Source organism: Carex rostrata, chromosome 3 (genome assembly GCF_964058835.1).
Source record: "Carex rostrata chromosome 3, lpCarRost1.2, whole genome shotgun sequence".
Classification (NCBI taxonomy): domain Eukaryota; kingdom Viridiplantae; phylum Streptophyta; class Magnoliopsida; order Poales; family Cyperaceae; genus Carex; species Carex rostrata.
Window position 1 is genome coordinate 10,274,031 of NC_135920.1, and position 23,133 is coordinate 10,297,163.

The 23,133-nt window shown below is 32.4% G+C and overlaps 1 protein-coding gene across 5 annotated transcripts; it reads right to left on the bottom strand.

The window, feature by feature from the left end:
- Positions 1-649: 649 nt before the first annotated feature.
- LOC144551404 (uncharacterized) lies at positions 650-6,876 on the bottom strand. Of its 5 annotated transcripts, none has more exons than XM_078299353.1 (5): positions 6,280-6,876; positions 4,137-5,380; positions 2,595-2,747; positions 1,778-1,934; positions 650-1,375 (listed from the first exon to the last, which is right to left on the bottom strand). In XM_078299353.1, the coding sequence occupies exons 1-5, from the start codon at positions 6,650-6,652 to the stop codon at positions 864-866; spliced, it is 2,439 nt and encodes an 812-aa protein (XP_078155479.1). In that variant the 5' UTR covers positions 6,653-6,876; the 3' UTR covers positions 650-863. The 5 variants fall into 5 exon arrangements, with proteins under 5 accessions (XP_078155479.1, XP_078155478.1, XP_078155477.1 ...); XM_078299352.1 differs by having other exon boundaries at positions 2,595-2,753; positions 6,280-6,804; XM_078299351.1 differs by having other exon boundaries at positions 4,137-5,389; positions 6,280-6,777.
- Between the last annotated feature and the right edge of the window lie 16,257 nt (positions 6,877-23,133).

Here is a 23,133-nt window from a genome sequence, read left to right on the forward strand (position 1 = left end):
TCAATGTATTCCAACCATGGAAAAAGCTTGTATTCTTATGACACTGGTTAATTAATAATTACTTGCTCGGAATTTAGATTCTCCTATACATGTTTTGGGATCAGTTATAAATAAGGTTTTTGCCTTTGGAATTGTATATCTTACTCATCATCGTGAGTATTAGTTCGGAAATTGGAAAATGGAGCACAACTCGAATAGGACTCCTGAGAAAATGGAGCAAGAAAAGAAAGAAATATAAATATGATATATTAACTGAATCATTGTTCCAACCAAGCAATTTCTTTGGTTGGGACTGAGAAATTGAGTGAAATACTGTCAAAACCAATATATAAACAGTATTATCTGGATATTTCTATAATTATAATATTAAGGTGTTCAATATTATATCCGTATCGGCCACAAATTCCAACGCATTGTATCAATATTCATGTAAGCAATTTAGAAATTGCTGTCGTTTGTCATCCGGATTATTTTGAGCAAGAACACAAATTATAATCCAACCTGTTCATACACTAATTGATGACGAAAAAAACCAACAAACTAGGTTCATGCGTACTTTCTTATTACGCGCCTTTAAGTATTAAACATTCCTCCAATTTACCATGATTTTGGTGTCCTTGCAGAATGAATGCATCCAAATATCATCAGGTAACCATCAACAAGTTAATAAAAGATGCAAGATCCGAGATGCAAATTAGCCACTATAACACAGGTAATCACATAAACATCACAACACAGGTGCATGAAACATCTGATAGTGATTTGCCCTATATCTACATTCAAACTGGGCTTCTTACTATTACAAGTCCAGAATTTTAGTACCTATAATATCACACCAGCACACTAAAACAATTCAACCAAGCTCATCCATTCATAGGATTGTTCCCAGAAGGATTCAGCTCATCTCTTAGAACATGCTCCCACTCAGACGAGCCCACACGTGGGTGCAAATCACGGGGCTCTGTAGCAAATCCCAGACTGTAGAAATTCGGAAAAACAGACTCTGCATTCAAGCCAATATCGCCCCTTCTTTCCAGTATCCTCAGTCGGGCCATGACATCACTATCAACCTCATCATGGAGCACTTCATCTCCACTGCTTGCCACGTAACTATGATCCTTGTTTTGCTCTGTAATGTTTTCTTCAAGGCTTTTCTCAGCATTGTTTTGGTCTTGGGATTCCATGTTACCCATACGACCTTTTATAATTCTAAGTCTAGCCATGACATCAGGATCTGCCACAGGTCCCTCTGTATTTTTCTCTTCTGTCATGTCATTATTCAGATCCCCTGAAGTCTGTTTTGGCAGTGTGGTGGCACCAACTTTTTGCATTGAACTAGAAGGTTGTGGATCACACAATGAGCTGCTCGAATTAGCTGTAAAAATATATGAATTAGATTTTAGCAGTTTTAGTATGTCAACTAGCTGGAGAATACTGCAATATACAGTATCAGTACCAGCAAATCATGACTCCAATATCAGGGTGGGTACAGAAGCTATGGCATTTTGGCTATAATTTACCTTATTGGGATTTGAGGCTGAACCATTCAATTAGGCTCCAATACACCTGGCCATAACAACACTTGACAAAATAACAACATACCAGTGACAGCACTGAATACAGTACCAAGACATATTGATTCTAAGATCACCTAGTAAGGTAAACCTCCACCAGGAGTATCCAAATGCAAAATAAACAATGTGAATTGGAGCCCCTATTTTTTGTCATTAAGTAACAAATGAGGTACAACTAAAATTACAGAAAGAGCGAGAAAAACCTTCTTGTGCATGCTTATGGCTCATCATCTTAAGTTTTGTGCGTGCCAGCTGAAGTTCATACTTCATTGTACACAACGAAGCCTCAGCCTCAATCCACAGATTCTTATAAAGTTCAGCCTCAACTTCAGAATCCTCTCCAGGTATCTTGTCAAGACCCTGATCGGAACCGAGAGATTTAGACTAAATGCAAAATGCTAGATTTAATTCATGTGGAAATTCCACATTTACCCTTCAGATTTAGAAGTATCAAATATTAACCATTTTGAATCACAATACAAATCCCTTTATACTCATCCTTTCTCATTTCTTTCAAAGCTTTCTTACTCTACTTGTTAATCTTTAAACATTCAGGAAACAAGGGATAATTCGGGTCTCTTTTGGAAAAGCAGGAGATTGTATTGCGGACAAACTCAATTACTGTGCAAAATATAAATAATAACTTCATGAAACATTGAAAATATCATCTTGTATCACACATCATTCCATTTTCATCAGCATTTACCAGAATTACCCTCTTGCAAATTGTTTATTTCCTCCAGAAATCCTTGTGCAAATATTAAAAGCTGAAAGATCTAACACTTTACTTCCTCCATCAGAGTTTTCCAGAATTATCCCTTTCCTAATTTTTGACTTCATATAGTTTTTAACTGTTGAAGGGGCTAAAAGTATACAAAACTAGACCAAAAGATTTATCTTTTTCAGATCAAGCAAGTGAAGAAGCAAAAGTAGACCAAAAGAATTACAGGACAAGCAATTGTCAAGTACTAAGCCAGACTGAAATTCAACATAGGCTCCACCTGTAAGGTAAAGAATTACCTCCAAAACATAATTCTTATAATTTGTATCGGCAAGCTGGGGTCCAACATTTATCTGATTATCACCAGCCTCATTACTACTTGTCATTTTGTTCATTCCAGCAGTAATTTGCTCAGCAATTTTAAAGCTGCTTGCTAGCCCACCATCATCAGTCTTTAGCTTAACAAGAGGTAAAACATGTTAGGAGGTTAAAAGGCATGAAATCTGTTATTTACCTATGAAAATTTGATATATCACATGTAGAATGCAAACTAGAAGTATCTCAACAAATCATAGACCTTTGCCAACTTCACAAAATACCCCATCCCTTGCATATTTAGAGCCTAGGAGAGAGGAGCATCTAAGATGCCTGTTAGCAGATTCGGAAAGGAAGATTAACACGTAGTACTATTGCACTTTGTGTACTATATAGGGGTTCATTTAATTAGAAATTAGGAAAGATATGTACTGGAATCAAACGCATAACTCTGGGGACGAATGTTTTATGGAACTTTTTCATGGGGTTCATTTATCTTACTACTCTTTTTGGGGGGACACACACATTTCTTGTTTTGTAGAGAATCAATAATATGTTGAAATTTTAAGGGGTCTCATGGAAATGAGCACAGTAGAAGAGAGAATCCTGTGATTTTGATGTAAAACAAAAAAAAAGAGCAGAATTTTAAGCATTTTTAAAGGAAACATAATGGGTGGAATGATGTCTGTACCTAAATCCATTGCAAAAAACATCCATGTTTATCATATATACAAAACACCCACCACACCACTCATGCAAAAGTAAGAAAACAAAAGAACTCAGCAGTAGTCATGAAGCAGTTAGACTATGTAAATGCACATTGATTCTATTTAATTTATATTTTGCTGCTCCTAAAATTCTCTGTGGAGCAGACTAATGCTGGCTGGGTTTTGGATTTATTGCATTCAAGGTTAGCTGAAGCAGAAGTGCATTATTACCCAAAATTGGCTAAAATGCCTCAAATACCATTAGGAGAGAAGTTAATCATTACATGAATGCATTTTGCTTGTTTACAGAGTCCTCTTAACAGCAGAAAAAATTGTTCATGAGAATGTGCATATGCATGGTCAATTCCCATACAAGCTCTTATTGGGTTAGCAGCATTTCAAATTTAGCACAAAGAAATGGAAAGGCTAAAGAAAGACATGGAAAGAGGACTTGTTAATAGGAACTGAGATGGAAGGTTTGGTCTGTTAATTTATAGTTGACCTCACAAGGGCATCTTTTAAAAAGGTTCTACAGTGGAGGACAAGTCATCTCAATTTATCAATATAAAGCAGTTTAAAAGTTAGCCAGTCCTGTCATCATAAAATCTGTCAAAACATAAGAAAACTAACAAAATATACCCCTTTTAAATAACTTTCCCAGTCAACACTGAAATTATGACATGAAATAAGCAGATCAAACAGAAACAAATTAAATACTATATCACTATGACACCTGCATGTGTGTATATATTTGTACCCATTGTAATGTGATAGAGAAAACAAATCACCAGGAAACATAATACTTGTTACCCAACTAACCTTATTACTTCTTCCAATAAAGGATTTAAGATTCTCCATGGCCATCTGTAGTAGCTCCGATTCAACCTCCTTTATCTCGAAATCATCACCACAAGAAGTTAAGAGAACTTGTGAAATGTCATGCATAGACTTGATAAGCAACATCACATCTGTTTGTGGCCCCACAATGTCCGGCAGAATAGCTGACGCCAGCCCTTTACTTTTCTCATCCTTCATGTTATTATAAGAGGAAATATTCTCCTGTACATTTTCTGGATGGAAATTCTGATTTGTTTTTACATCTTTAGCTTCTTCTTCAGATGAGTTAACTAAGCCAATGGTCACAGAATCCAACTTTTTATCTTGGGATGTTTCAGAAGGCAGCAAATTACCACTGGAAATTTCATTCTCAAAAGGGAAACTGCAAGAATTCCCAGTATGCCTCTTGGAAAATGTATGTTCGGATGATGAAGGCACACCTTTCCAGCATGGTGAATCCAAGACAACATTGTGCTCATCAACCGAAGAATCCAGATCAAATCCAGTACCAGGATTGCCAGGTTCTGCATTACCCGGCCTGCATCTGACCTCCAACTTATGGGGCCTTACCACCTGATTATCCCCTTTAATTGCTGGTGATTTAGTAACAGGAGCAGCTATCGTTACTTTAGTGCGATTAGTGTTACTATGAGCAATAGGATCCTTCTGTTCGTGAGGCAGAGAATCAAAATACTCCAAGCTGATTCTGCATGGATTCCCATAATGCACAGAGGTGAAACCACTTGTGCAGTTCACCAACGGATCAGTTGGAACAACACCTAATCCACTGCCAGGTCCAAGTGGGGGAGGGTTTGTCAGGCTTTGGGCTGAGCATGACTCAAGTTGGGTCATGTATTTGTCATATGGTAAACCACAGTAGCCCTTGGACGAGCTGGTATCGAGTGAGAATGAGTCAGAAAGTTCCTTGAGCATTGGGGCCATCACAGATGACCGGAAGCCATTCGAAAAGGGGTCTGCATGGCCCGCAACTGAAGATCGAGATGCATTGGGAAAAGGGTCCAACGAGGGTTCCTTGAGAGTGGGATCCATGCCTGACAATCTAGAACCCTTAGATAAGAGGGACCCGGTGCTGTATAATGAAGGGTCTTGGTCCCACTTCCATGGGGAAGCCTCCGGTACAATGTGATATGTGTTCGGTAAAGGATTTGCGTGGGGGGCACTTGGAGGGATCTGGTTTCGTTCAAAATCCTTCAAAGCCATTGAGACTGCAGATCCTCAAAAAAGGTTAATGTTAGAAATTGTTACCATACCAATGTTTGGGTCCAATGACAATTGAGTTAATTTGACAATCTTGACAATATTTTTCAAATCAAGCAAAATATTTTAATAAACACTGATTTATAGACATTGTTGGCCTTATAGCTTGCTTGTGTAGCAAATGTCATGCAATTTGAATGTCACTTGATACTCCACCAAAGGCCATTATATATTAACCATTACAGATTTCAAGCCTTTTGATGAACAAATTTTGTCATTTCTTATGTGCATGATATGGATCAAATTATAAATATCAGATTTAAACATTAAGAATTATTTTTAACCATTATCAAATTGTCAAATTAACCCATTGCCAGTGGATCTCCACCTCTTACAATTTAGCACAGTTGTGTTCTGATTACTCTTTTTACTTATTTATTAGCCTAACTAAAGCTTTGTTGTGCTCAAGAAGGGCTTGACTGAGCATGGTATTGCAACTGTTGTAGATAAATTAATCAATATTACCTACTTGCCTATAATTTGTACTGTCAAAATTTTAAAGATGAGATCAAAGTTTTAGGGTGATCTTCTTTGAACTAGTTGCCTCATCAGAGTTCCAAATAATACTGAACTTATCAGAATTCATAATTGGCATGTTCCATCAAAAAGGCTAACCTGCAGGATTATTTTTTTTCACCCATAAAACTAATAACCAGAGTACCCATTTAACCAAAATAGTGCAATTTTTCACCAAGAAGGATGCCTGATATTGCTAAAAGCACATCAAAGTCCTTTTTGTGACCCCTAATGTATACATAATTTGACTCCATATGAAAATACAACAAAGTTTCGAACAATTACTAAATTTATACCAAAATAATTAAAAAAAATTCAACCAAAATGATACCTTTATCCATGGGAGAGAAAGGATAGGTCTGAGATGGATCGATCCAGGAATCGCTCCCATCAGCACTGACCTCGGGGACCCACGAAGGTTTCCAGTGCTCGTATGGCCGATAATAGGACGTCGCAGCAGCACTTATCCCATCGCTGCCCGATGCAAACGTGAATGCATCAGCTGGGATGTTCATCGGATGCTGAGAAGAGTGAAACATGCTCGGAGCAGTGGGACCCAGAGATGCAGGGTTGTGGATCGGATCAGAGGGAAAGGGACGACCGCCGGCTGTGAATGGAGCGGCAAGCGGGGAGAGGGAGGACAGTGAAGGAGACGGCGGCGATCGCCGGAATTCGGAAGGCATCCCACCGGGAAATGACGTCATGGTATGAATTTGTTGTTCTTGTTTGGGAGTTTGCAAAGGGATGGAAAATTGGAAGGCAAAATTAAGAGGGTTTGTGTATCTGTATGTGTACCTGGTGTGGGGAAGGGTTGTAGTTGTAGTTAGGTGGCTAATTCCACATCAATGCCAATTCCGATGTTATGACCTCAACCTCAGTAGGGCTTCAATCCGGTGTATTTAAGTCATGCTGCACCGAGGAATCATTTATTAACATCGGAGTCGGAGGGGTGTGTCATGTGTGTGTATATTATTCGGAGATGGGCTGTGTAAATTGTGAATTAAAGTTTATATTTTAATTTGTGATCATATTTGGTGATTTTAAGGTCTAAACGGTGATTCAAATCATTCAACGTGATTTTTATATGAAATTGTGTTTGGAGACTTTTTTTTTTTTAATTACTGTTATTTAGATAGAATGGTAGATACAAAATTATTATTTTCAGAAAGTTATGAACATATAAAAAACAGTTATTTTGTATCTATTTAAAAATATGAGGAAAAACTTTTATTTTTTGTGTTTGCATCATGCTTCCATTTTTAAGAAAAAAATACAATAACTTGTAATTTCAAACTTAAATGTTAAAATAAAACATTAGATATATGATCAATATTATTTTATCTATACAAATGTTAAACATCGCAATGTTTCGATTTTGTTATGATTAGCATCAAGAGCTTGAAAAAATATATCAATGTGGATAAATTTTAGACTTTGAATTTTTCAACTTATTGATTCATAAAGAATCAAAATCAAAAGATGATATTTTTATGTGCATGTAGAGAAAATAATATAGATGACATGTAATGGTTTAATTTTTATATATAAATTTTAGAATTTGTGTTATTAGAAAATTAAAAGGTCGAGCATGATACAGCCACAAAATATGAAGACACCCGAACCCTCCTCATCTAAAAAATAGTAAAAAGGTTTCCACAAAATGTAAAATTTAGTCTTTAATTTAATATGAATATCATGTTGAACAGTTTAAATTAGTTGTTTAAATTTTGAAATCGTAAAATATATGAACGTGAATTAAAACACAATGTACATTAGCAGATCTCTTTATGTATTGTGTATATATATTTTATTCTCTAAATTTGTACTTTCTTCAGTCCAATTACCGGCGTAATGGAGAATGTATATTTATTGCAAATAATTACAAGATGTAAAGCTACTTATATTAAGATTGCTACTTTAGCAATGGATTGCTAACTTAATAAGGTTATTATCTAACAATATGATGATTTATAAATAACAAATTTATTACAGAGATGTAACTTTTAACTATAAATAAAATATATTAAAAATAAATATTTACTAGATCTCACATAGAGCTGTACAACGCTCAAATTTGTAACTCGTTCCTTAACTGCTCGCTTTAACTTACTCATTTACAACTTGAGTCAGTTTTAACTTGAGTTGGCTTACTCGTTTAATAAATGAGAGTTTGAGCATACCCCAACTCGCTCATTAACAACTTGAGTTATACAAAATTCGTCACAATAAATCTTATATGATTCTAAATGACTCTAAGTTGTTTGGATTTTTGTTTTGTTAGTTGTCTTGTTAATTATGTTTGAATTATTTGTGTTCAGATAAACTCTTACTAAATCATTTGAATTATTTTTGCTTAGATAAACCCTTACTAGTATATAACTATAACTAAGAAAATTGACTAACAAAAGAGTTATAAACGAGTTGTGAGTCAACTCTAGTTAGCTTTACAGCTCGTTATTGACATCCCAACTCGAGTTGACTAGCTCATCTACAGCCCATTCTCACATATTAAAATTAGAGTAAATTCTAAGGATAAACAAACTTTGAAATATTTTTGGAATAATTATTAAAGATGATGCTTTTTCTTGTGGGAGACAATTTTTATCACATACAAGCCCCTCATTCTCGGCAAGATACGTATTAACTTTGTGCAAGCATATTGTGAACTTTATAGAACTTCTGACAAATATAACAGTTGCATAATTTTAATTTTTTGTAGGGCTTTCACTTATATAAGAAAATACCGGGAGACATAACACTGTACAAGTGCACACGTGTTGGATGAGCTGGGACGAAAATGCTCCCGCAGTTATTACAGCACTTCAATTAAGTAGAGTAGACAGGGTGTTCTTAAGTTCATAGGAATAGTAAAATCGAGAAAAAGAAAAAGAGTTGTGATAAACTTCTACTTTGTTGATGATTTTCTTTTCTAAATTTCTATTAGAGCGTGTACATCCAAAGTGCAATCAATTGTAAGTTTGTAACCTTCTGGTATAGAATGTAAAGCTAATGACTTTTAAAAATTGTTACTCTAATAGAGATTTTACTGAAATAAGTCTCACTGGTAAATATAATATCAATATTTGATCTAAAGGTAAAAACAAAATTTACTGTATGGGAGGTTGTAGATTTAAAATTTAAATGGAAAAGTATTTTATGGATATTTAATAATTTAATGACTTAATTTTCAAATTTTTACTCAAAAAAAGTCTCGCCGGTAAATATAATAATCACAAGAGTCACAAGGAAATTTGAGGTAAGCTACGAGAATAAAAATAGTTTAAAATTAATAATGGTTTAAGTTGTTGATATGACAGTTAACATTATTTTTATAATTGCTAAGATTGTTGATATTGTGATATATTAAATATATAAGGATGCTGATAACAATCTCCGCAGCTTTATCTCCGCACAAACTGCCAAAAAATTATAGGGGACCGCTCAATTATTAATAAGCTGTTAGTAAACTGTTAGTGTTTGACTTGAAGCATCAAAGTATTTATGTTGAATTTGCAAAGTATTAATCCCTCTGCAATGATCTCTATTTATAAAAGAATAAATCAATCCATTAGTTATCCTCACACAAAATTCATTTAATTTCTTTTTTTTAATTGTCCCCGCACAGTTGGGGACCATTAAATAAACAATCCCATCATAAATACTTGTCAGTTATCTCCGCACAAAATTTTCTTTTTTTTTTGGATCGTCCCCGCACAACTGGGGGTCATTAAATAAACAATCCTCTCACCCAATGATAAATACTTTATGTTACATGGATAAATAATTCTCAGATATAATTATAACTTTCAGTAAAACACCAATGATAAATATTTCTCAGACATAATTGCAATTTTTAATAAAACATATGTGACTTAAATAAATTAAATTACTATTTTATGTTATATGGATAAATGCTTGACGATACAAAAATAAATATTTTATTCTTGAACTTATCAATAAGTAATATTTAATCAAATCAATGTATCATCATGTCAGTAACAATGATAAATACTTGTCACAAACAATGATAAATACTCTTTTGAACTTTGTTCTTGGATTTTGTCAATAAGTAATGTTTAATCAAATCAATGTATCATCATGTCAGAAACAATGATAAATACTTCTCAGAATCAATGATAAATATTTTCTTGAACTTGTCAAAAGTAATATTTAATCAAATCAAAGTATTATCATGTTAGAGATAATGATAAATACTTCTCAAACATTATGATAAATACTTTCTTGAATATCAATAAACAGATAAACATTTATTAGCGGGGATTGTTATTAAATGACAGTATAATTAATGCAGAAATTATTATTAGAGGACGGTATAATTAATGCGGAAATTGTTATTAGAGGATTGTATAAATGCGGGAATTATTATTAGAGGACAATATAATTAATGCGGGAATTGTTATTAAAGGACAATATGATTTAATATAGGGATAAATGAAAATTATTAGTGAAAAAAATGGGGGGATAAATAACAGTTAAGGAAGTTAATATTGAGAGAGAGTGTGTGAAGTTAAATGAGGGGACAAAGGGGAAGAAATTTCTATAATTATTCTTTTTATAATTGCAGTACAATTATATTTTAGCTTTGTATTTAGATAGAGTTATTGTATTACTTTTATATTTCTATAACATAAAACCTATATTTTGCTATAACACCAACATGCCGTATTATACACATCTTTTAGATTTTTGTACACCGGCGTATTTAGCTTTCGGGAGTTGGAGCCATTAGATTTTTTAGACAAGCTGAAATAGAATACATGAAGTATTTTTCATAACATAAACAAAATACTAAGTTCCTAACAACTTTTATTTTTTTACTTTTGGCATTCAGTCTCTTTTTGAAAGTTAAAAAAATATTGAATCGAGATTAAATAGCTAATTAGATTTAAATCCGTTAACTAATTAGATACTCGATAAAAAATAATACTTTAACTTATACTTTTCGACACTCTAATTTATAATTTCTAATTTTCTAACCTATAATTCTAATTGCCTATCATAATTAAAAAAAAATATTTTTATTTTAATTCTAAATTTAACCCGGATTACAAATTAAATATAAAAAAAATTTAGAGGAGCAAAGTCGATCGAAACGTCTAAATCTCCATAAAAGTCAAAATTCAAGAGAGAACAAAAACTATCCCCCTCCGAATTACAAATAAAATATCAAAAAAAATTCAGAGGAGCAAAGTCGATCGAAACGTCTAAATCTCCATAAAAGTCAAAATTCAAGAGAAAACAAAAACTATCCCCCTCCCCAAGACTACATGTGTCCGCTCCTGGCCATATTAATACAAAAGTTGTCGAATAAGATTCAAATCAAATGTTCCGTACAAAATTATATATATATATATATATAATTTTGAAAAATATATATCTTTTTTTAGTGCGCTATTTCTGTTTTCATGGCCGGACCCATATTTCCAAATTCAAGTTTCCGAAATTTGAAAGTGCATAACAATAAATATATAAATCCAATTGAAATTTTAATTTAAAACCCCTTTTCATACTTTGGAACTTGCAGTTGCTTCGCAATTGATATGATGCTGCTACTTCTAGCTTTCAAGATATTTTAAGCGGGCCCTACTATATAACTTTTTTTCGGCTCCATCACCATCAGTCACTGGTGTATAGTGGGATTAGGTGATGTACGCGCTCCGTTAAACTTTTGTATGCAATCAGTAATTTAGTAATTTTGGCAGAGCAAAATGGAAGTTTTGATATAAAGTTAACGGCCATTTTTATTAATATTCCTAAAAAAAATGAAAATTTTAAAAATAAACCTGTGTACCATTTTTTTTTTATTTCTGCCCTGACCGCCAGACCCTGGGGCGCCCCATAAGACTAGTGAGGCGCGGGCGCCCCACGGTTCTTCTATTTTTTTTTATTTTTTAGAGATCTTAGTATTTTGATTTAAATAATTTTGTGAAAATTTTTTTTTCTTGTTTAGAGTGTATGCCAAAAAATAAGACAATAGTTGTATTTTTATGAAATAATGTCGTAACTCTTTATAACTATGATTTTTTTTTTTTGTGAACTTTGATTTTATTTGTCAGTTGGATATCACAAGTCTAAATATAATACTAATTAAGGACTTCGCTTTTATTCAAAAAAATTTAAATTTTAACAACTTGTTGATCTCTTTTTTTTTCAATTTTTATAATACATGTATAATATATACACATATACACATACACATATATACACATACACACACATACACATATATACACACACACATACACATATATACACATATATACACATACACACACATACACATATATACACACACATACACATATACATATACACACATACACATATACATATATACATATATACATGAGATATGCTAATGTGTTTTCGGTAGCATATGGGCCAAAATACACACGGTCCAAATTTGAAATTTTAAAATCCAAACGGTCGATCCGAACCGTTCATCTTCTTCTCCATATTAATATCTGCTTGGAGACCAAATTTTACAATTTTCTGAATTTTTTTACTATTTATTAAGCCACTTTGAAAATCGCTAATCCAACGGTTTTACTGTTTTGTGCAGCCACCGTTGGATCAACAATTTTGTAAAATACTTAATAAATAGTAAAAAAATTCAGAAAAATGTAAAATTTGGTCTCCGAGCAGATATTAATATGGAGAAGAAGATGAACGGTTCGGATTGACCGTTTGGATTTTGAAATTTCAAATTTGGACCATGTGTATTTCGGCCCATATGCTACCGAAAGCATATTAGCCTATCTCTATATACATATATACATATATACAATTTTTTTTATAATATATGTATATATGTATAAATATGTACATATACATATACATATATATACATGTAGAGTAAGGCTAATGATATCTCCATATTATGTCTAATTTACAGCCCTAATTCATACTTAAACTTGTGTTTTAAAGCCTATAAATGTGGACTTTTTACTTATATTTCGAAGAAATGTGGTACTGCTATGTTTTGTTTGGTATTTTGTAGGAAAAAGGGCAAAAAACTGGATCTGACAATTTTTCATACGGCCTGTATGACATACCCTACGGGCCGTACAGGATCTGCCCAACCACACAGAAGGTTCCACAACAGAGGCACAGAGTCTCCAAGACAAAACACAGCCCTACGGGCCGTATGGGATCCCCTACGGGCCGTAGGGTGCTAAATCGGAAAAATCCAGCAGGATCTGATTTGAGCTTGATTTAAGGAGGCCGAAAAGGAAGCCTCTACACACGCAATCCAGGGCATTAAATGAGATATTTCCTCACCAAAAAAAGGGGATTCACCACTGGAACTTGGACAAGCTTTCTTGGAGCAAAAGACAAGAGGAGGAGAAGAGGAGAGAAGTGAAAAACGCGAGTTTGCAACGGATCTTCGGATTTCTCCACTGTTTTGTCATGAACTCTTTTATTTTCTGTTATTTGTGTTATCTTATGAACATGAGTAGCTAATTTACTTTGTTTCTAGGGCTAAGATGTAGTTTCTAGTTTGGTTTTGTTTGCATGCTACTTGGATTTTGTGTTGAATGCTTTGTTTTTACTTTGTTGAGTAGTATTTTGATTGCTTTATTTGTGCTTGCTTGAATTGATTAGTCATCCCGTTAGATGAATGCGCACATCTAAGTGTTAGGAGCCAAGTCTATGACATTTAATCCAACCGAATAAAGTATATGAAGTAGGGTTAAACCAAGGAGTACCCGAAAGGTGAAACTTTCCTTGAGGCGAAAGTCCTTGGATACTTTTAGTAAACCAACAAGTAACTTAGATAAATTAGGCCAAAATGCGAAAGTTGAGGTTTAACGCATCTAAGAGTGAAGTATTTGAGTCCGGTAATCGGGTACTAGGCCAAAATGCGAAAGTTGAGGTTAGGTATCTAGATCTGGTCGATAGAAACCCTAAACATTAGTATCAACACAGAAAACAGTAGCTGCAACATTAACTCGGGGTCCCCTACGGGCCGTATGGGAAGCCATACGGGCCGTATGCCTCGGGGCTGAACAGAAATGAAATCTGAACCCTGGAAATGCCTTTTTATTAATTGAAAACAACTTTAATTCTTTTTATTGCTTTTTAAACTTGTCACAAATCATTAGAATTGTTAGAACTAAATCAAATCAATTTCTCTCACTTCTAGAATTTTAAGTAACTTTAGGATAAGTCCGGTTATTTTCTTCCGTCCCTGTGGATCGATACCTGAGCATACTCATCGATAGGATAGTACACTTGCTATCTGATTTGACAGAGTGTAACAAAGGTTTAAAAGGTATAGCTTGCTATACTGAAACTTTGTAGCATATATTCTGTGCAAACAGCTAAGCTACTTCATGAATTAAACGGGGCATTTTAATTTGTGCTCATATCTCTAGCTTCGAAGTCCAAATATCCGATCTAAACCGTTAGATGTTTAATCTATATTAAAATATGCTTGGAGAGCAAATTTTACATTTTTTTTTAATTTTTTTACTATATTATTAAGATGGTTTGAAAATCGCTGTTTTTTAATACCTACCATCGAATGAAACTTAAACTGGATTTTTGAGGCACTAAACGATATTTTTTTGAAATTCTGATGCTTCCGATACGACGATGCATGGTGTACTATCAAGGCAAAATCGGATCCGTCTCGTCCTCTCCTTTCCGAAAAGTGCTCATACGCGTAAATATGACTTTCCTAGCCAAAGTTATGGCTGTTTAAAGTTTTTTCAAAAATTAAACTTTGAAAATTCATAACTAAATGTAGAAAAATCCAAATAAGTTGAAATTTATATCAATTCTGTGTATTTTTGAATGCTCTATATGCTGGTGCAATCACTTTTGCATTTTAGTCCCTGTATCAATCCCAACTACTTCATTAGAGGAATATTGACGAGGAGACTATTGGAGGACTGAAAAGAGAGGATCATCATATCAAGTTACGCATGAAAATATTAATATCTTTCTTTGCAAGTATTAATCTCTTATTTCTCAAGTATTTATACCTATGAAAGTTGACGCATAAACTAATGCAGTGACTGAAAAAGAAGGCCATAAAATTAGTGGAAACCATAATATAACCTTCTTCTAATTGATTCGATCCTTTTGAGTTTATATTGCATATCAACTATTGTCCATGGTTAATGATTTTGGTATGCATATAAATTTTAAGGAATCAAATCAATAATTTAGTTCTTTAAAATATACTTCAAATCAACTATTGTCTTATTTTTTGGCATACACACTAAACAAGAAAAAAATTTCTTCACAAAATTATTTAAATCAAAATACTAAGATCTCTAAAAAAAAAAAAAAAATAGAAGAACCATGGGGCGCCCGGGGGGCTGGCGCCTCACTAGCCTTATGGGGCGCCCCAGGGTCTGGCGGTCAAGGCAGAAATAAAAAAAAATGGTACACAGGGTTATTTTTAAAATTTTCATTTTTTTTAGGAATATTAATAAAAATGGCCGTAAAGTTAAGAAGATATGGAGCTTAGAGCATCTACATTCTTAAAACTATTAGAGTTTCTAATATAATATGACAGTTTTTAATTTAATTTCAGAAATGTGAGAGAGTTTCTTATTTAGAAACTGTGCAGTAAAGTTTCTTATTAAAATATTATTTGTAAATTCCAAACTGACTAAATAATTGGCTCAAATTATTTCTCCTTTTAATTTGTTGCTGATGTGTTTTAATAGAAACGTTAAAATTAATTTCAGAGATGTGAGAGTTAAAACTTTAGATATCTTAATTTCTAAAAAGTGATTAACAGTTATTTAGAAACTCGGTTGAGTTGCTGGGATGTAGATGCTCTTATGTTGTCATGACCATTTACAAATCGTGATGGGGACTCAATTAGATGACAACCTAATTAGTAAGGGGTATTATAATACTAACTTGATGATGAGAATCAACTCGAGTCAGACTCATACTCGGATTCGGGTTCGAACTCGCTTTGAGAAGTGTGCGGCTGTTATTAAAGAGTGACCATACTTTGAAGATTGACCATTTATCTTTTTTAGAATATTAATAGTTGTTTACATTTTCTAGATAAGTATTTATGTTTGCTTCTTTTTATATTTATATTTTCTAAGTAGTCATTTATGTTTGTTTATTTCCATGTTGCAAATTAATCCCTTCTTATGGCCTATGAAAGGAGAGCCTTTGTAAGAGAAGAAACAACTTTTGGCGTATCAATATATTTTATGAGAGAGAATTGTTATCGCTTTTGCTATTTAGCATTTTTTGTTTGTAATTCCACTAAACTGAGTTCGAAATTCGTCATTAGCGGAGTCAAGATCCGAGACCAAGACTGCGTCAGTTGATTATTATAAATTCATGTAATGTAACTTTGATGGTTACTATTTTGGAAAGGCCACTTGGGCACTTAGATTTCATACTGCAATTAGACTAGGATGGTTATTAATTTATTATTATTTAATAAAAATGTTTAGAGTTTGTTTCATTACTTTGAAATACTAACTTTCAAAGTTCATATCTATTTATTTGTCATATAATTACACAAGATGGGATTTTACAGATCATCAAATCTATTTTTGAAAAAGTGAAAACCTATTGATACAGATACGGATACACACCTGATTAATTATATATAGGAATGTGCTAAAATTAGTATTTGGTTGTATCGCCGGAAAAGTTACACACACACAACACACATGTACAAAGAGAGAGAGAGAGTAGGAATCCACTCACAACATTTGTAAATTACAACATCTTACAACAATTCAGTTTTACGATTTTAAAAGCCTAAACAGTCAATTCAAACCGTTCAACATGATATCCATATTAAAATGTACGTGGAGATAAAATTTTATATATTTTTTGAATTTTTTACTATTTATTAAATATTTTACAAAACTGTTGTTTTTAGACAATTTTGGACTACTGAAAAATAATAGTTTAGTAAAGTACTTAATAAATAGTAAGAAAAATTCAAACAAATGTAAAATTTTATCTCCAGGCATATTTTAATATAGATATCAAGTAGAACGGTTTGGATCGACTGTTTGGACTTTTAAAATTGCAAAATCGAATTGTTGTAATATGTTGTAACTTATAAACGTTGTAAGTGGATCTCTTCTCATATATATTTGGCTAAGCTCAAAGCATTTTTTCCTAGCCTCCGGAACAAACGACTTGGTTTTCAGATTTTCAAAGTCCAAACAGTCGATCCAAACTTTTAGATGTTTAATCTATATTAAAATGTGCTTGTAGACCAAATTTTACTTTTTTTGGAATTTTTTTACTATTTATTAAGATAGTTCGAAAATCGTTGTTTTTATTAAATTTCTACACCATTGAAAAACAATGATTTTCAAACCATCTTAATAAATAATAAAAAATTCCAAAAAATGTAAAATTTGGTCTCCAAACACATTTTACTATAGATCGAACATCTAACGGTTTGAATCGACTTTTTGGACTTTGAAAATCGGAAAACTGAGTCGTTTGTTCCGGCGGCTAGGAAAAAACGTTTTGAGCTTAGCCAACCTCCATACATACATACATACATACATACATATATATATATATATATATATATATAGGTTGGCTAATATTAAATCGATTGTTCCTGAGATCCGGTGCAACTAAGTCATTTTTTTATTTTCAATGTCCAAAAAGTCGATCCAAACTGTTAGATGTGATCTTTATATTAAAATGTGCTTGGAGACCAAATTTTATATTTTTCTGAATTTTTTTACTATTTATTAAGCCACTTTAAAAATCACTGATCCAATGGTAGTTTAATAAAACAATAAAACCAGAAGTCACCGTTAGATCAGCGATTTTCAAATAAGAAAATATATTCCTCACCTATTTAAAATAAGAAAAAAAATATAAACAATTTAATTTTATTTGTGATTAATACAATACCTGTTTTATTGCCAAATCCATTCCCATGGACGTTTCCTGTTTATTTTACTGGAGAGCAACATGAATTAATGTTGATTTAATTAATTTCACTTAATAGCAAAAAGAGAAGAAAGTATCAGTGGGCGGCGCTTTTGACCACCGCTTTCGGCAACATTTAGAGAGAAGAAGATATCGGTTGGGTAGTAAAAAAAAAAAAAAAAAAAAAAGCTGGTGTCCGGACTGAATCTCACTTTAGTTGCACGGTTGCACCTGGTTGAGTGAAACGAAATTGAGGTGCTTTTATACATCTCACAACTCCAGAATTTTTCCTACCCAAATGAAAATAATTGAATTGGTCTTCGTGAAATTTTCTCAAAAACGAACATGAATGCTACATTAACGAAAATTATTATTTTAAGTTATTGTATACTGATGAGTAGTATAGGGAATTAGGGATCCATGAAATGAGGTTAGAATTGGAATATTGTTGGTGAAATCTGGTAATTTAAAATTTCAATGTAATTTTGGTGAAATATGGGGTATAATTAAAATATTGAGTTTTTGATGATTTAAGGTTGCATTTCACCTAATAAGCAATATGTTATGGTATTGGGATAGTGTATGGGTGATGGTAAGTTCTATACATAAGCAACTGTTCAGTTCTAATTTCGAGCTTTTATGAAAATGTTTTGATTTTTGTTTGCTCTATCTTCATATTGGATTTTATCTGCATTTGCCAGGGCAGCGCGAATGAATCAGAACTCATGTGAAGGATGTACTTACCCAACAGTGTTACTACTTTAACCTTGCACTACACCTGAATCTCATCTTTTAGTTTAAGTTATTTGCAGCAATATTTCATCTTTGGTCTGCGCTTTTTGATTTCCCCCCTTCTTTTCTATATTTCCTGTGGATTGTATTTATTTTCCCTACTGTTCAGTTTCAACTCAAGTCTAGGTGTTTTTTTGGCATTTTACGAGAGTCTTGTGTATGTATGTTTCTCAGTTATGTATGGCCGAATTTTTTATTAATATCCAAATTTAATATTAAATTTCAAAAAATAACCGGATCAGTAACGTTTTTCGAAATCTACCCTTTCCGGAAATTTTTTTTCCGAAAACGGTAGCTACTTCCGGAAAAAAATTTTCCGGAAATAGGCTAAATCCGGAAAAATTTTATACGGAAATAGGAATTTTTTTTTTTTCCGGAAAATTTTTATCCGGAAATAGGATTTTTTTTTTTTTTTTTTTTTAGGAAATTTTTTTTTTCCGAAAATTTTTTTTATAGGAAATTTTTTTTTTCAGTTTTTATTTATAATTTATTTATTTTTTGTATTTAAGTATTACAAATATTTAATATAGTTTTTAAAAAAATAGATGGAATACTATATAATTTGATTTATTCGAAGGACTGCTACAAATAATCCGGATCAACATTTTTCATGCCGGATTTTTTACGGCCGTAAAAAAAAATAATATAATATATGCATATGTATATGTATATATAATATAATATATATATATATATATATATATATATGTATATATAATATAATATATGTATATATATGTATATAGGCTGTGGCTAATTTGCTGCCGGCAGCATTTCTGCCGGCGGTGCTGCCGCCCATTTTTCTATTTTTTGATGTCCAAACAACAAATTCAAACCGTTAGATGTTTAATCTATATTATAATCTACTTGGAGACCAAATTTTACATTTTTTGGAATTTTTTTACTATATATTAAGCTGGTTTGAAAACCGCTGATTTCAATGCTGCAGAAATTTACTGAAATCAGCGGTTTTCAAACCAGCTAAATATATAGTAAAAAAATTTCAAAAAATGTAAAATTTGGTCTCCAGGTAGATTATAATATAGATTAAACATCTAACGGTTTGGATTTGTTGTTTGGACATCACACGGCTAAATATAGCCCCGGCAGCACCTCTGCTGAAATGCTGCCAGCAGCAATTTAGACAGACCCTATGTATATATAATATTTTTTATACCTCATATTTTTTATACGAGGCACTAAACGAGGGTTCCAATACCTCATATTTTATATCTTCATTTTCATATATATACATATATTATATTGTATATACATATATTATATTAAATATACATATACATATGCATATATTATATTATATATACATATACATATGCATATATTATATTATATTATTTTTTTTTACGGCCGTAAAAAATCCGGCATGAAAAATGTTGATCCGGATTATTTGTAGCAGTCCTTCGAATAAATCAAATTATATAGTATTCCATCTATTTTTTTAAAAACTATATTAAATATTTGTAATACTTAAATACAAAAAATAAATAAATTATAAATAAAAACTGAAAAAAAAAATTTCCTATAAAAAAAATTTTCGGAAAAAAAAATTTCCTAAAAAAAAAAAAATCCTATTTCCGGATAAAATTTTTCCGGAAAAAAAAAAAAAAAAATTCCTATTTCCGTATAAAATTTTTCCGGATTTAGCCTATTTCCGAAAATTTTTTTTCCGGAAGTAGCTACCGTTTCCGGAAATTTTTTTTCCGGAAACAGAGGCTCTTTCCGGAAATTTTTTTTCCGGAAAGGGTAGATTTCGAAAAACATTACTGATCCGGTTATTTTTTGAAATTTAATATTAAATTTGGATATTAATAAAAAATTCGGTATGTATGGTTCTCACTTTTTATGTTTCTGTAAAATTGGATTTGGCCTATGTTATATGGAGGGGAAGGGTTATAGCTGCGAAGCTATATTTGGAGTCTACAGGGTGGCCAGGACAGTTGTGATACTTGTTGATACCAGTGCTATTAATAACGGTATGCGGTCGTCAGACGGACAGGGTACCGCCAAATGATTAATCAGGAATAATTGGCCGATTAGTCTGAAAAATTCATGACAGTTTAGTAACCGCCAACGACTAATCGGCCTAAACGGACATTTTTTACAACACTGGTTGATACAGCTAAACATGGTCACAAACTTTATTTAATTTACTGCTTCTTCCGTTAAAACTGATTTTAAATTTATAAAATTCTAATTTTACCTTCTATATAAAAAATAAAATATATGTAGTATATAAAAAGTAAAATATATGTAGAGCATATGGAAGAGAAAAATTTAGTCTTCTAATTAATTAGTTTGAGAAACAAATAATTACAACTGTACTTATCTAACATCCATTTAATTTAGAAGCAATGAGCATTGGTACGGGTTTCCACAAACCATTTACACAAGTATACAGGTAACTAAGTGATAAAAACAATAAGTACCGAGTCATTCAATATTCAAAATAAATGCAAGTGATTGTAATAAATAATGTATATTTCATTCTCATTTTTGAAACCATTACACATCAGATACTAGGAAAGCATATTAGTCCAAAAAATCCATGAGACAAACTTAAACTCTAAAATCAATAGAAATCCTAAATGAAAGTTAGAACTGAAGCTGTAAATCAAACTTATATAACAAATAATATAGTATACAATTTTCTCTAGAAAATATAATTGATACAGTTAAACAACAAAATTTAAATGTAACAACACTTAAACAACGTGACTTAAAAACTCAAAAAAAAATTATATAAAATCCTTTTGCTTTTTCTTCCTCTTAGCCATCTCTCACAAGCACTGAAACGGGTCAAATCAGCAAAGTTTGTTATAAACAAACATGATCAAATTGATTAAGTTAATTTTAAAAAAGAAAAAAAGTTGCAACAATTAATAATCCTTAAAGGTTAAAATCCTTAAGTCAATTTGATTGTTATTTCAAGAAAAATTCATCAACAAACTATTCGTGTAATTGACTAATACATAATTATGCAATCAATCCTTAAATTTATCACATTTAAAAAAATGATCAAAATATACTTTTATTTTTCACAGCAACGCGTGACCGACACTTACTAGTTATTACAAAGTACAAACACTACACCCACACTAATTTTTTTTTTATCTCTCTTATTTTCTAACAATTTTTATGAATAAAAAATTCTCCGCTTAGCCTCGTTCGTATATCTGATTCAAATAGGTAGTATTCGGACCCGTCTTAAAAAAATAATTCTCCGTATTCGAAGAAATAAATAAGTCCATGAAATTTTGAACAGGTGATTCGAAAAAAAATTGTATTAGTTTTATTTATAAAGTTGAAAAGAAGTCCGTCCTTTTTTATTAAAAATAAAAGGTGGCGTGTATGAAAGTCTGTTTCTTTTTTCTTATTTCTTCTGGACGGAAGAAGAAATCAACTCGCAATTTTTTAATTTCATCAGCAAATCATATCCCAACGGCAACGTGTCTTTCATCCGATGGTTCACTCAATTTTTTAAAAGAATGAAGGCCATCGCTTTGATCGTGTCTGGCTCGTCTCCAGTTCAGAAAGGGGTCATTGGAAATCTAGTCTATATGCACCGCATTTAGACACCGCTGGGACCTAATTTTCAGCGACCCAATTTTTCTCCTCTCTGAAAATTTCTACGCGCCGTTCTCCCTTCAAGCGACCCCTGTCTCCTAGAGTCCATATCCACCCAGGTACCTGAGGTGCAATTTATAAAAATGGATGGTCCAGATTAATTTCATTCAGACTAAATTCAATCCGGTAGCCGTTGAGGCTATAGGGGACTTGCTTTGATATTCGTGTCAAGTGAAATAAATGGTCCAAATTCAGCACTTGCACCTCAGGTACCGGCTCCTCAATCAAAACCCTTTCTTTCTCAAGTTTGAAGGTAAACATTAAGTTGAACAATACAAATGACAATAGAAATACTCAAAAGCGAAAGTAACTAGATAAGTCTTCCTAAAATAAGTTAAAATTCAAAACTTCAATACTAACATTTTTCATCTTCAGTGTGTCCTCAATATAAACACTAGATACTGAGAATTGAAATCCTTTGACCAAAACACATACAATACCTCCAGATTTCAAACAGCGACGTCTAATCCTATAACTAACCCAATCCACACTAAACCTAAAACACCCCAACCCAAAATCAAACTAAGCGCTGGTAGCCTGGTAAACTTGGTAAACATTGTAATATTTGTAAATCCTCAAAATTAATTACAATTTTTTTGTATAGCAACTTCTGTAATTCCCAGCCTCAATTTTTTTTCTGAAGATGTCAAAATTACTCCCCTTGTCTCATCCTGAATATGCAAAGAGAGGAGGCTGTCTTTAAATAAAAAAATAAAAAAAATATTAAAGTGAGAAGGCTCCGACTTTGATTGCATGGTGGAAATCGTTCGGCAGAAAAAGTCGTTCCCTCACCACACCTGGCTCATTCATTTTATTTCGGACTCACTTT

Coding starts and splice junctions, on each gene's coding strand:
- LOC144551404 (XM_078299350.1), bottom strand. CDS start 6,652: ATGACGTCATTTCCCGGTGGGATGCCTTCCGAATTCCGGCGATCGCCG. Junction 5,390..6,279: donor TTTCTCTCCCATGGATAAAG/GTATCATTTTGG, acceptor ACCTTTTTTGAG/GATCTGCAGTCTCAATGGCT. Junction 2,754..4,136: donor TTATTGGAAGAAGTAATAAG/GTTAGTTGGGTA, acceptor CCTCTTGTTAAG/CTAAAGACTGATGATGGTGG.